Source organism: Cinclus cinclus, chromosome 27 (assembly GCF_963662255.1).
Source record: "Cinclus cinclus chromosome 27, bCinCin1.1, whole genome shotgun sequence".
Lineage (NCBI taxonomy): Eukaryota > Metazoa > Chordata > Aves > Passeriformes > Cinclidae > Cinclus > Cinclus cinclus.
Window position 1 is genome coordinate 1,036,393 of NC_085072.1, and position 14,387 is coordinate 1,050,779.

The following is a 14,387-nucleotide window of genomic DNA, read 5'->3' on the forward strand; positions in this document are numbered from 1 at the left end:
GAGCCCATTTCTTGCTTGGTGAATGTGTCCACAGAAAAGGAGGAAACCGTGGAGCGATGGGATTCTGGCAGCTGCACTGGGGTCCCTGCCTGCAGCTGCCAGGGAAGCTGGGGCTCAGCAGATGCTCCGGTCCAGCAGCTGTCACAGTCCTGCTGATGGGTGCAGGATGGTAGCCCTGGAACATCCCACCTCTGCAGGCACTGGGCCACATCCTGCCGCTCACGGGAGCGCCAGGACCCACACCAAGGCTGGTCAGCCAGGGCCACGCTGCACAGAGGCTACCGAGTGACCTGCAGGGGAGAGGAGAAGTTATTCAATGCATCCAGCTGATTCCCCATCCATGAATTAACAGCAAACAGCCTCAAGAGGTGCCAATAAGATTTGCTCTTTACTTTCATTTAATGGAGACATTCCAAATGTCACCTTATGGATGGTTTGTGATTTCTGTGCTCTGGCTGCAGCTCCCACTGAGGTCTGTCTACAAAGGGGATTGAGATGCAAATCCAGCCCTTTGGCAGCATTCCAAAGTCACTGAAGTCACCCAAAGTTACCAGAAGTCCTTTTGAAAACACGGGTCTGTGTTTCCAAACTGCCACCTCCCTAAGGAGGACATTGCACCCAAAAGGAGGTTGGCCATGGAGGGGTCTGCTGGATGAGGCAGGAGAGCAGAAGCTCCCAAGTCCTACTCCCATTCCAGGCGGGAATGGTCCCAGTGACAATTCAAGGCGGCAAAGCCAGAGCAGAGGCTTTGGGCTAAGTTAGTAGCTGGGGGAAACAAATCAAACAACACTAAAGGGGAAAAAACAACCAGCTCAATGTAATGCTGCAGTTACTGGTCAGTGATGGATGCCCAGGGTGGGAGGAACCTTTCTGGATGTCCACAAAAACACTCCAGCATGAAAGTGCTTTCTGTGCACAAAAATAATAGCAGCAATGAAAAAAATCCCGACATTGCTTAATACAATAATTTTGTGGTGGGGGATGTGGGGCGAGGAAAATTAAAGCATAAGGAATAATTACACTCAACAGTATGAACAATGATTACAAAATTATGCAACTGATTAACCATGGCACATATGTAATTACTAATGAGTTTGATAAAATTTTAATTACACCTTGTTCTTTGGGGCATTCAGCAAGCCATGAAAATAATAATCGTGTAGTGCTCTGTCACAAATGATTGCCTCAGAGGGGGGAATGGGGACACATTCAGGGCTGTGCCATTGGGCTGGGAAAGGCAACCTGCTGCTCCTGGGAAGCAACCTGGACACCCTGGGAGCCCTGGGATGTTACAGAGACACACCTAGGATGTCTGCTCAGGGGTTGAGCCATCCAACAGCAAGACACTCAAAAGAATTATCATTTGGAAAAGCTGTGGGATCCACTCAGGGTTGTGGTACACCTGCCAGCCCCTCCAGCACCAGTGACAAATGCACAGCCCCGACCCTCTGCTCTGCTTCAGTGAGTCTGTATCAAATAGTGCCCTGAAGGAGCTGGAGCTCTCTCCTCTCCTTCCCCGCAGAACTGTGGGTGAACTCCTCGGTTTTGCCTGCCCCAGGTGGGGAAGGCACAGCTGGGTTCCCCCCATCACCTGCCAGGGACGTACCTTGGTTGTCTTCACTTTGTTGCCACTGCTGCAGCTCCATCCTGAGAGGTCAGGCAGCACTTTGCATTCCTCCCCTTCGAGACACGGCTCCATCTGGCACCACCACTTCTGCAGCACGATGGAGGCTGGGGGAAGAGGAGGGGATCAGTGGCCAGGCTGTGACATCAGGAGATACAGCCCCTCTCTTCAGCACAGCTCACATCAAGGAGCCCTGGCCAAGGAGCTGCTCGTCACCTGCCTGGCCTCACCTGACCCAACTGTTCCACCTGCCTCCAGAACACCCTGTTTTCTCTCACTACCCCAGGAAAAAGGAGCCCAGCGTCCTCGCTCCCAGTGAGAGCAGTGCTGTTCAATAACTTGTTTCAGGCTCCACTTACAGAGCAAAGGGATTGGCTCCTACCACTCTGCTCTATTAGGGTCTTGTGATTCATGCCTCCAGTTTGGGCAGCCAGAGTGGGCTCTTTTATATTTGGGAACAATATGACCTGAGCAGCTGGGGACAAGAGCCTTTCCTGACAATTCATTCTGGCATTACTTAGTGTTGCACAGAGCTGCAGCTCCAGGGCACTGGCTGTCAAGGAAATCACTACCATGCTGGCAGGAGCCAGCAGTGCTCCCAATGGCTCTTTGGTCATGGCACGTGATGGGATTCAATGAAACACATAGTTTGAGTTTTGCTTGGTGCTCCTCACAGGCAAAGGTGCTGCATGGCAAGAATCACATCCCTGCTTCCAGCTGTGGCAGCAGGACGAGGAGACGTGCAGGGACGTGCTGCAGACCTGACCCCAGCACAGTGATGCTGGAACCCCAGTAACACCCCCATAGCACACAGCCCAGGGCTTCTCAGAGTGGAGTTTCACAGCCACACCAACTGTGTGAGTGTCCCCAGAATGTGTCCCCTTCCCCACTGCTCTGCTGCAGGATCCCTGGGCAGGTCTCCCCTGTTAATGCCAGGGACACGGACACCCCACACCAGGTGTACTGGATGTAAAGATGAGGTCAGGGATTGAAAAGGACGGGGTTGCACCATGGGCACTCACCGTCCACGCACGAGGGAGCCGCCCGTGTTGTCCCTGCCACCTGTCCTGGGAAACAGGAGCATTTCACCGTCTGCGAGCGCTCCTCGATCTTGTTCTTATTGCAGCACCGGTGAGCCGCGATGACTTCGCACGTGCCAGGCTCTACGTGCACTGCAGGAAGAGAAACAGCCACCGTCACACCCCAGAGACCTTGGGCCACGTGCTGCCCAGTGCCTTGGGAAGAGACCCTAGAGCACCTCCTGCCCACTGCCCTGGGCCACGCTGGTGCTGTGAGCTGTGCCCAAGGCACCAGGAGAGCCCGGGGTGTGCAGCCTCAGCTGTCCGGCCTCAGGAATGAGCCCCAGGGCTGCTGGTGACATACAGGTGTCTGGAAACAGCATCTTCCCAGCCCACCTGTAAGGAAAAATGGTGGTGCCTGCTCCACACCTCTTGCATCTGAGCTTTTGCTCCTAATAGCCTTCACATCCATCCCACCCTCCTAAATTCATCCCCTCTTGCCACAGCCAAGCCAAGAGCTTTACTGAAACTAATGAGCACATTCACTAATTGCAGCTGATAATGTGATGCACTTTGCTACAAAAGGGGACGTGCACTGTCCAAAGCCAAGCTTTTGGCTTCAAGCACAGCACCATCACCTCCAACCCCAGCTACAGCCAACGCCTCCACCTCGCCATCCTGCACCCTCTGCCTGGAGAAGGAAGGATCGGGATGGGTTTCCAACCTGCAGTGGCAGAGAAATGTCATGGTGTTCATCAGCAATCCAAGCTGCTCTGCTGCTCCCCCCTCCCAGTGCCATTGAAATATTAAGGAAAATAGGAAACTACTGGGTTGGCTGATCACCTCTGGGATCAGAGTTTACAGCTGGTTAGCATCTCAAATCAGTGCTTCGGCTGGGTAATGGCTCACACAAGCACAATACAAATCAGCCAGAAAGGGCTAAGAGACTTCATTCCCATGACCCCAGAGACGCCTGCAGGTCCTGCTTAATGAGCGCTGGAGAAGCAGTGAAGAGCCACACACGGGCATGCCCTGGGTCCCGTGGGTCACCAGGAACAGGCTTTTATTCCCTAGCAAACAAGAACCAAGCTGGGGAGGGGACAGGAAAGTTGCGTTCCTGAAATATGGCATCCCAAAATGTTCGCAGGAACGCAGGCATCGGGGCATTGCTTGGCTCAGGACACCTCCCACCTGCCACCAGAGGGAAGGCTTGGAAGAGGTGCAAGCAGGACACGCAGGGCAGTGTGGAATGATGCGCGCTGCTGCTGCAGGGAGCCGTGAACGCGAGCCCACACTCTGCCCTCTTCCAGCACGTGGGGCTCCAGCAGCTGCCCCGTCCTGCCCCAGCTCCCAGCTCTGCCTCTCGGCCGGTCACTGCTGGAGCACGCTGCTGCATGGGGACCCCATCTACCCCCAGCGACACCAGGACAGGGACCGGGACAGCCGGCTCTGTCACGGCCAGCGCCACTGCAGACCTTGGCAAGTCCCCACACTCACCCACAAACACTGCCCAGCTCTGGCAACGCAGCCACTTCGCCTCTCCAAGGAAAGCTGAGGGAGATGGGATCTCTCCCCCGCCGCTGGGGGAAATGCTTTTGTCTTGCAGACGTTTTTACACATTTTCACATCCCTGCTCGGAAACGCTCACCTAAGTGTAAACACTCACCTAAGTGTAAACACCTGGCTTGTGGCAGCGGGCAGGGCTGTACCAGCTCCAGCCAAAGCAGCCCCAGCCCTCCTGCTCCCACCGTGTGTGAGCATCAGACAGGACACAAGGGCAGGAGGAGAGTGAGGAGCTGCTCCAGGACACAAGGGCATGAGGAGAGTGAGGAGCTGCTCCAGGACACAAGGGCAGGAGGAGAGTGAGGAACTGCTCCAGGACACAAGGGCATGAGGAGAGTGAGGAACTGCTCCAGGACACAAGGGCAGGAGGAGAGTGAGGAACTGCTCCAGGACACAAGGGCATGAGGAGAGTGAGGAACTGCTCCAGGACACAAGGGCAGGAGGAGAGTGAGGAACTGCTCCAGGACACAAGGGCATGAGGAGAGTGAGGAGCTGCTCCAGGACACAAGGGCAGGAGGAGAGTGAGGAGCTGCTCCAGGACACAAGGGCAGGAGGAGATTGAGGAGCTGCTCCAGGACACAAGGGCAGGAGGAGAGTGAGGAGCTGCTCCAGGACACAGACCTGTGCCCTGCACCCACCGCACACAGGCACAATGGGCTGTGCAATCACCATGCCTTTAATTTACTTTATTTATTGCTATTTCATGGTCATTTTCTTTTAATGAATCCTTACTTTCATTTCTGTCCATAATAATTACACAATCATTATATGGAATATTTTGTAATAGCATATATGGCCAAAAATTTTACCTTCCATTTGAAATGCCATAGTAATTCAGCTTTAATAATGTATTCCATTCTTTTTGTATAAAGAAATTGTAGACTTCGGTAAAAGTGAAAAGGAAAGCAACTCTTTGCAGGACAAACATGACTGTTTTGCCCTTTTTTTATGCTTCATGGGATTTTTCAAAAAATCTGAGGAAGAAGTAGAGATCCTTGGCCTGGGCTGCCTATGAGCCCACATTCCTGTCACACTGTGGTCCAGGACCACAAGGAGTCAGTCACTCTTCCACCCAGTGCATCTCATCAGGGAATTTTAAACCCTCAAGCCTCAGTGTTAACACGTAGTTATGGTTTTGACTCATTTTCAGAAAAGCTTCATTAGCAGAGCTCTTCCTGGGAGGGCTGCCCAGGCAACCCCTCTGCTCCCTTGCATTCCTGCTCTCTGGCTGCTCATTTTCAGCTAATTTTAAAAGGTTCAGCCGAGGGAGAGCCAGGCAGAACTGAGAAATCGCTCATTACAACCATGCAATAGCACTTTGCTAACATGTCAAAGCCCTTTTAATTTGCTCAGAAAGGTGCAGCTCAGAGATAAAGAGAAATGTGACTCCCTCTGCCTTACTGCAGCTAGCTGAGTGTGGGGTGCTGGCAAGTACCCCACTGTCCAGGCACAGCCACACAGCCCTCTTGGGCACACACAGCTCCCCTTGGGGCACACACAGCTCCCCTTGGGGCACACACAGCCCCTCTTGGGCACACACAGCCCTCTTGGGGCACACACAGCCCCTCTTGGGGCACACACAGCTCCCCTTGGGGCACACACAGCCCCTCCTGGGGCACACACAGCTCCCCTTGGGGCACACACAGCCCCTCTTGGGCACACACAGCTCCCCTTGGGGCACACACAGCCCCTCTTGGGCACACACAGCCCCATGGGCACACACAGCCCCTCTTGGGGCACACACAGCCCCTCCTGGGGCACACACAGCCCCTCCTGGGGCACACACAGCTCCCCTTGGGGCACACACAGCCCCTCCTGGGGCACACACAGCCCCTCTTGGGCACACACAGCCCCTCTTGGGCACACACAGCTCCCCTTGGGGCACACACAGCCCCTCTTGGGGCACACACAGCTCCCCTTGGGGCACACACAGCCCCTCTTGGGGCACACACAGCCCCATGGGCACACACAGCTCCCCTTGGGGCACACACAGCCCCTCTTGGGGCACACACAGCCCCTCCTGGGGCACACACAGCCCCTCCTGGGGCACACACAGCCCCTCTTGGGCACACACAGCCCCATGGGCACACACAGCCCCTCTTGGGGCACACACAGCTCCCCTTGGGGCACACACAGCCCCTCTTGGGGCACACACAGCCCCATGGGCACACACAGCTCCCTTGGGGCACACACAGCTCCCCTTGGGGCACACACAGCTCCCCTTGGGGCACACACAGCCCCATGGGCACACACAGCCCCTCTTGGGGCACACACAGCCCCATGGGCACACACAGCCCCTCCTGGGGCACACACAGCTCCCTTGGGCACACTCAGCCCCCCATGGGCACACCCAGCCCCCCTGGGCACACAGTGCATCCCCTTCCCAGGCCATGGATCTGAGCAGAGGTGACATGCCCATGGGGATGCTAAAGGGCCATCCCAGCTGGCATAAAGCACCTCAGCTCGGGCACACCAGGGCCCCTTGTCTTTGCATCCCTGACCCGCAGGCAACGTGAACCACGCCAGACCCACGTTCACACCAGCACAGGAATCTGGGGATTTGTAACTGAGAGCAAAGCAATCCCTCTGCCTCAGATATGGTGATTCCCAGGACGTCAGCAGGAGACACTGCTGTTTCCTCGCTGCAGAGGAGATGAGCATCCCCATGAGGGATCCACCAGGAGAGTTTTCATGTCCCACACCTGGGAAATGCGAGCAGAGAGGCTGAGCCCCCGTGCAGTGTGAGCAACGGGCTCCAGAGCTCCCTGCAGCTGCTTCTCCTTTTGCTGAGCAGCAGGAAACTTGGAACAAAATGCGTATCAGATGGATGGTGTGTTTAACACCGACAGCAGGAAACCTCCTGGGAGCCTGGGATAAGTTCCAGAGCTTCTGGCATGCTTCTCCCTCCCATTTAACTGGTATTTCCCCACTGGAACACTTTTTAAAAAGACACAGCTTATCTTGTGGAGCCATAAAATAATTTTAAGAGCAAAGGTTTTTGAATCCTGCATGCAAGAAGAAAATAAAAATGCTGTCCTACTCTGGTTGACCTTTAAATGAGAAGCAGAACATGGGATTTTTATGGCATAACCTCAAATGACACATTTTGAGTGTCACAGGGAGCGTGGGCACAACTTCACATGTTCAGTGTAAAATACTGTTTGCTGGGGGAGAGCTACAAAATGAAGAGAAGTTGGATGCGTGTAAGTGCTAGGCAATGCCCAGAGACCCTCATTTCCCAAAAAGAAAAAATCCCAGCTAACTTAAATCTTTTACTTCTGCTTCAGGTTGAGTGATGAACATAAATAAAGGCTAAGACAGCCCTTTGATTATCAGCATTAGAAGGTGCTGGGGCCACCCTGGTGAGAGTTGGATCCAGACATTCCAGCCTTGCTCATCATGAAGACCTCACCATGTTACACAGGGGATTAAACTGCTGGTGAATCATTCATCACCAAGGAGTCTCCTATTTTGTTTCCAAATGACTGTGCTTATTTCATGTGGCTCTTTAAAGCCAATCATATTCTGCAGGAAGCAGTGCTTTCCTTGGGCATAGCAGTATCTCCACATGCTGGGTGGGCACAAGGGCTCTCAGGCACATGGTATGATTTGTGTGCAGGGCCAGGAGTTGGACTTAATGATCCTTGTGGGTCTCCTCCAACTCAAGATATTCTGTAATTCTGTTATCAGATCTGGTTGCCACAGACAGATGTGTCCCTAGACAGCAAACAGAGGGTTTGCATGTGGACCCTCTCTTCAAGAAATTTGTAAGTTTGAGGTCATAATTAAAGATCTTGCTGTGCTATTGATAATTTTTATGTGGTTGTACCTGTGAATAAACATAATTCTTTATTGGGATGAAAGCTCTGGATGTATCTGTCCCTCCGATTCTGGGGGTCTCAGGGATCAGTGACAGAGGTATCCCTGTTCAAGTCCACACAGAAACATAACTGCAGCTTCTTTGGACACAGATGTCACTGCCACTGAGAACGCAGCATTATGAAAGAAGCATTATCATGCAGCATTATGTTTCAAACATAACCTTCACCATGAACTGTCCCAAATGCAGCAACAACAGGGCAGACAACATGAGAGTAAAGCCCATGAACTCAGCAAGTTTAGAGCTCATCTTGCAACACTCCCTGCCACTACCAGGGCCACCTTCCACTAGAGCAGGTTGCTCAGAGCTCTGTCCAGCCCAGCCTTGGACACTTCCAAGGATGGGGTATCCAGGGTTAGGACAAGGGAAAGCAGGTAGCTGCTGACTGATTGGGTGAGGGAGTCACTCCAGAAGATGTGTTTTGGTTTTAAGCAATGGGGGTGGGGATTACAGGATTAGAACTGCTTTAACTGCCAGGCAAAAATGACAGAAATAGGACAGGGTCAGGTGTGGGGTCAATCAAGAGCATGAATGGTTTCAAATTAACCCATGAATACTCTTTCCAAGCAGAGGCACATGGAGCAGACAGCAGGTACCCCAGGATCCGAGCATTTGCCTCTGCTGCCAGGTGCACAGCTCTGCCAGTAATACCAGTAACACCAGTAGCACCAGCAACACCAGCACCCACCTCCCCATATGTCCTCCCACCATGTTCCGAGGAACCCCCAGCCCTGGGTTCCCCCAGTGGCCCATCAGGCTCCTGTGTGAGGAAGGATGGGCACAAAGGGCTGAGCACAACTTCTCAGACACTCCTCTACTCCAGACATAAGCTTCAGCCATGGGTTCACATAACCCCTCCAAAAAATCACATCCATGCTACAAAGCAGCACTCCAGTGCTCAGAGAGGAAATCACAAATTCACAGCTGGTAATAACAAATTAACATCTCAGAGCCACAGTGATGTTTTCCAGCAAGACTTTCAATTCTACATCACTTTACATTTGTTCCATCTTTCTAGATGATCTCTGCAACCAGGGGGAAGACAATTTTAATTTCTAATGAAAACCTGGAGAGTGTCCACTACATAATAAGTGAGATTGTGATACTCACAGCAACTCTGGTGGAAAGATTTACATCCACTGCTCACAGAGCAAGAATTACTGAGATAACAGATTCACAGATGTATCAGACGTATATATAGATCATTACATGTGTCTCAGATTTTGCTACAGACATGAAGAAATTCCTTCTTTAACTCCTCACACCATCCCAACTCACCAAGCCACGGGTTTTAAATGCCCCATAATGAGTATTCACAACTTCTAACTCCAAGGAGCAGCTTCACAGCCCTGTGGTTGCATGTTCCTGCCCATCTCAAAGCAGCAGTCCTGGGAGTTTCCTGCACACATGGGCACTCCAAAAGCCAATCCAACAGCTGGCACAGTGGCACAGTGTTGGTGCCTCTAGGTGTCTGCTTGCTGGATGCTGTCCCACACATTTGGTACACTCATCCTTGCTGCCCAGACCCCAGAAACAGGGATGGACACTGAGCTCCCTGAGGCTGTCAGCACTTGGTCCCCAGAGAGATGCCCCCCCACTCCTGGTGTGCAGCACAGCCTGAAACTCCTCCTCCCCCCAGCAAGAAATGTGAGACAGAACTGCACCAAGCACCTCAACCCCATGTAACCCCCACCTCAGGCATCCTGTGAAGACCCTGAAGTACTACCATTATCACGGGGACCCAGCTGACTGCACAAGCATGTGACACATGCAGACAGGATCTTGTTCCCCTACCTGAATGGCTCCTGTGATGATGCGAGGAGGCCAGCGTCAGTCGACCCCACAGCGTGGTAAGGCAGAGACTGAGCACCAGAACCCTTTTGCTCAGGCTCTGTATATCTCTCTCGCTCATTCTACCAAAAAGAAGAAGAGATATGTGGAGGAAGAGGGACTGAGGAGGGCTGGGAGGTGCAGATCCACTCACCGATGCTCCTGCACGCAGTGGTATGACTCCTGAACGTTGTGAGGACTGGGGTGTCCTGGCTGTGGGACACATGGCCCTGGGAGATGAAGTGATTCACCCACCACCCTCAGATGACCTCAGGCTTCAGCAGCAGCATAGGCCATCTCAGCAGGACAGAAAGAGATCCCACCAGCAGTAGTAGAGGTGAGTGATGGTTACCTTTTACTGGGGATTCACGCTCACATCTGTGAATCTGCCAACCTCAGGTGGGTCAGGTCTTTGCAAGGAGCAGACATCAGCACATCTGAAAGGAGAAAAAGGACATGGGCAGTGACAGCTACAATCAGAGTGAGCCACTGTGTCCCTGGGAGTGGCTGGGGGCACATGGAAATCCCACCAGCCCCAGTTCAGGACACACACTCTCAGGTGCATGAGCATGTGTGCCCATCCCACCACTGAAACTTCCCCAGGAGCTCACCCCATAACCCTGCTCACCCCTTTGAACAGCAGGACCTGCAAAGCTGCTCCTGATTTTTACTGCTGAGAGTACAAAATCAGGTCCTTTATAGTAGGCTATTAAAGCAGATGACAAACACTAAATGCACACCCAGTGTGTGTGGGAAGAGCCAGAGTAGATCAGCAGCGAGTCATTTCAGGTTCTGCCTTTTTTGTGCATGGTTACACCTGTTATTGCCCTTGGGTCACTGAGGTCCCTTGCAGGGCTTGGCATTTGCAAACCACTTGCTGACAAACAGAAGGATGGGCTCATCCCACTGGAGGTCCTGAAGCCAGCACCCTGCAGGAAGCTGAAGAGGGGGGCAGCTGATTGCCAGCGGGATACACAGAGCCCATGGCAGTGCCAGGACCTGCCAGGACCTGCCAAGACCTGCCAAGACCTGCAGTCCGCTCTCCCAGAGCATCACCTTCGCCTGGGGCTGCTCCTCCTTCCAGCACAGAAGCCAAGTTCACACAACCACACACTCAAAAGTGCATTGGCTACCCCTGGACACACTGAAAACCTCTCTTGGCTCCCACTCCAGGCAGCACGTGCTGGGAAGAAGACAAGTTTTACATCACGAAGAGCCCCTAAGGAAAAATGTAAATCCCAAAAGATTTTGTATTTTACTGCTGAGTTCTTTAAATATGTTCTCTTCACTATTTACAGCCACAGCCCTTCAGGTGGAAACAGCTCTGGCACTCTGCAGGCAGCAGCACCAACAGCAATGTCACCACTTGGCTCCTGCCAAGGGACACGGTGACCTCCCAGCCTCCACTATCACCTCCGGGGTCTAACCAGGCCCAGTAAACAACTATTTCCCCCATAAAATTTTAGCGTTGGATCATAACTTACTAACAAGATGCCCCAAAGATGAGTGCTGATGACAGTGAGGTTGGGGAGTGCTCCCAGGACCAGCAGCAGGTGCTGGGGTACCCCTGCCCTGGGCCAGCCCTGCACCCACAGTCCCCTCCACAGGCAGTACAGAGTTCCAGCAGTGCACTGGGCAAACCCACACCTCTCAGAGAAGAAATCTTCACTTTCTAACCATGCTTGAAATTTCTATCTGCTCTGGACCACAGGACAGTGAAACCACAGATTCCTCTAATGAAGATCCAGGATACAACATGCAGACCTTTTTAATCAAAACAAAGTAATTTGAAGTGGTAAAAAGGACATTTCTTGTTCTGAAGAATTTTAAAATGAATTTTCCTGTTTTAAACTGACATTTCAAAATGAAAAGTGCTTCATTCCAAAGTGGTGATTTAAAGTGATATTTTGCACTTTGATTCTCCCATCTGGAAAACAAAAATCAGAAAATGTCATCAAAAGTGTTGACATTTGCCCAGGAAAAAAAACAAAGGTATACTGACAAACCCACATATTTTATGTTAAAAAAGAACTTAGAGTAAGGAATTGCTTCTAACTAATGTGGTGGGATGGTCAGCTTGGCCAGGAGTAGACTGAAGAGTGGCTCGCAGCATCCCACCCGCTGTCCTGACTCCATCCCTGCCCACTGGGTGATGAGGGGCTGCTCCTGCTCCAGACCCTCCATGGCCAGAAAGAATCCACTATGGCTCAGTGTGCAAGAAAACCCTTGATCCTCGAGGTGATGTGATGGGACTGTGAGACTCTCTCCTGCAAACCCATATTTAGGTGATCTCTGGTGCTGCAGCAGAATATGCTCTGCATGTGGCTTCTCAGAGGAGGATCACAAAACAGCCAGTACTGCTGGACTCCCTTTGGAGACGTGACAGCCCACTGTGTAAATACTGATGTCAGCTTAAAACATGCACTATTTGCTCAATGACAAAGCAAACAGCTCTCTCAGAACTGCTCAGTCCTTCACCTGAGTCCAGAGGCAGTGAGTGCCTCAGCACTGCATCCAGCAGGGAGCAGGGCACGTGCCCTGCTCCTGGGTCACCCCTGCCCTGCCACGCTGCACCTCGCAGGAGCTGTGTCCCAGCTGGACAAGCAGCCCCATCATGGGGCACATCTAGCAGCCCAGATGTGAGGACAGCAGACACAATGCTAGTGCAGTTTTTGCAACAGTGAGTCCCCAACGCCAACGAACCTCCCATGCGCCTTCCAGCAGAGCAGCCAGGTCCCCAGCAGGAGACCCTGGTTTCCTGGCTGCTGCTCTATGCCAGGGGCACAGCCCAGCTCCCAGGCACTGGGCCCGAGCCCCAGAGCACACACCAGAGTCCCCCTGGAGGAGCCCATCTCCATGGGACCCTCCAGGCCATGGGAGTTTCCAGGAGCCATCCCGAAACCTCTCAGCTGGACCAAAAACCAAGCACTCCACTGGCTGCTCCATCCACAGAGGACAGCAACACACTCCCAGTGCAAAGTATATTTAGCTCACAAAGGCTGAACTGTTTCCTATAGCCAAGGAAGCATAAATAAATTACGGTGTTATCAATAATGCAATCCACACTGTCCATGCCACACTCCAAAGGGAAACCACTGAGCTGAGCAAGAACCACGCTGGTGGCCAGGGGAGCACATGTGGTTTAGGGAAGCACGAGGACAAGGTGCCTCCAGTGCTCCATGCTGGCAGAGGCACTCAGCGCTCCCGTTCTTGCCCAAACTCCCATTAGAAAAAAACAGCTCTGCAGAAATTGCTGTTTTGACAGTTACCAACCTCCAGTGTCGTGAGATTACAACTACTAATGTTTGGTCTGACTTGAGATTTTTCAGCCTGGAATGTCAGTGGAATGAAGAGTGGTATTCTGGCATGTCAAAACACTTAATTTTGATTGAAAAATCTCACTATTCTCCATCCTGTTATGTGCTGTTTGGAATTTTGTGGATTTTTTCACTAACATTTTTCAGCTGCTTTTGCCTTTTGGGTATGAGTTGGGACCTGAAGGAACTATCAAACTTCCCAGTCTCTCAGACTATCAATCTCAGTTGCAACCAGTGTCCTTTTGCACATTCCATTTTAGCTCTTAACATGACATGGCCACAGTGGTCCAGGCCCGAAGATGTGCTCATGAGGGCAGCATGAAGCCCTCTGACCAGGCAAAGAGGTGGCCTGGGAGCACAGAGAAACACAAAGGACTCCTTCCCCCAAGCGTGCTCCTTCATCCTCTTCTCTACACTGATTTATTTCCAGCTTCTTGCTCACTCCTCCAGCATCTGCAGCATTTCCTTCCCAGCCAAGGTGAGCAGGAGAGTTTTTAATTCCACCCAAGCATGGGCCGGTTCCTGCTTATTCACAGGTGGATCCCACCATCCCACTGCCATTGGCATTTTGAAGGTCAGCTCTGCCAGCAGCCCAAACCTCAGCCTCATCCAGTGCCAGGATTGTTTCCCCAAGGGATACAACATCTCACCTGTGCAGGCTCTTTGCTGGGGTGTGGGCGTCCCAGCACAGGTGAGCTCTTCCAGGTAAAGGGCAGCCACACACCGAGCAGCCCCCCCATGCCTCTCCCTGCAGCAAAAGGGATGAGCAGCAGGAGCCTCCTGCTTCCCTGCCTTGGCAGGACAGACTCGTGACTCCAGAACGGGTCCAGTACAGCTCATGCTCTCCTCAGGGCCACTGAGCCTCTGCTCGTGGTGATGGGGGCATCTGACCTATGCTCACCCCTCGAGCCACCCACACGAGGCGCTGGCTCTCAGTGCCACCGCCCTACTCTGCTGCTGGCCAGAGGCAAACCCATCCTGGCTGCAGGAGCTACAGCAGCGAGGGAGGAAGCAGAGGAAGATTAAAGCCCGCATCCCATCCTGTCCTGTTCCAGGCTTTGGCCGCATGGACAGCTTGTGCTGGAGGCAGCAGCAGTTGGGATCCACGGCCTCTTCCAGAGTAAAAGAGCATCCTTGGCTGCAGAACCTGGGAT

At 52.6% G+C, this 14,387-nt stretch overlaps 1 protein-coding gene across 1 annotated transcript; it reads right to left on the minus strand.

The window, feature by feature from the left end:
- Positions 1 to 1,109: 1,109 nt before the first annotated feature.
- TAFA3 (TAFA chemokine like family member 3) lies at positions 1,110 to 9,998 on the minus strand. The gene is made up of 4 exons (XM_062509589.1): positions 9,881 to 9,998; positions 2,647 to 2,796; positions 1,526 to 1,731; positions 1,110 to 1,184 (listed from the first exon to the last, which is right to left on the minus strand). The coding sequence occupies exons 1-4, from the start codon at positions 9,996 to 9,998 to the stop codon at positions 1,110 to 1,112; spliced, it is 549 nt and encodes a 182-aa protein (XP_062365573.1).
- Positions 9,999 to 14,387: the final 4,389 nt, after the last annotated feature.

Bases quoted from the DNA above. Each gene is read 5' to 3' on its own strand.
- TAFA3 (XM_062509589.1), bottom strand. From the start codon at position 9,998: ATGAGCGAGAGAGATATACAGAGCCTGAGCAAAAGGGTTCTGGTGCTC. The intron at 1,732-2,646 runs GTGAGTGCCCAT...CTCTTCCCCCAG, and splicing joins GGCTCCCTCGTGCGTGGACG to CCTCCATCGTGCTGCAGAAG. The intron at 1,185-1,525 runs GTTCTGCGGGGA...CCCCCCTCTGAG, and splicing joins AACCGAGGAGTTCACCCACA to GCAATCATTTGTGACAGAGC.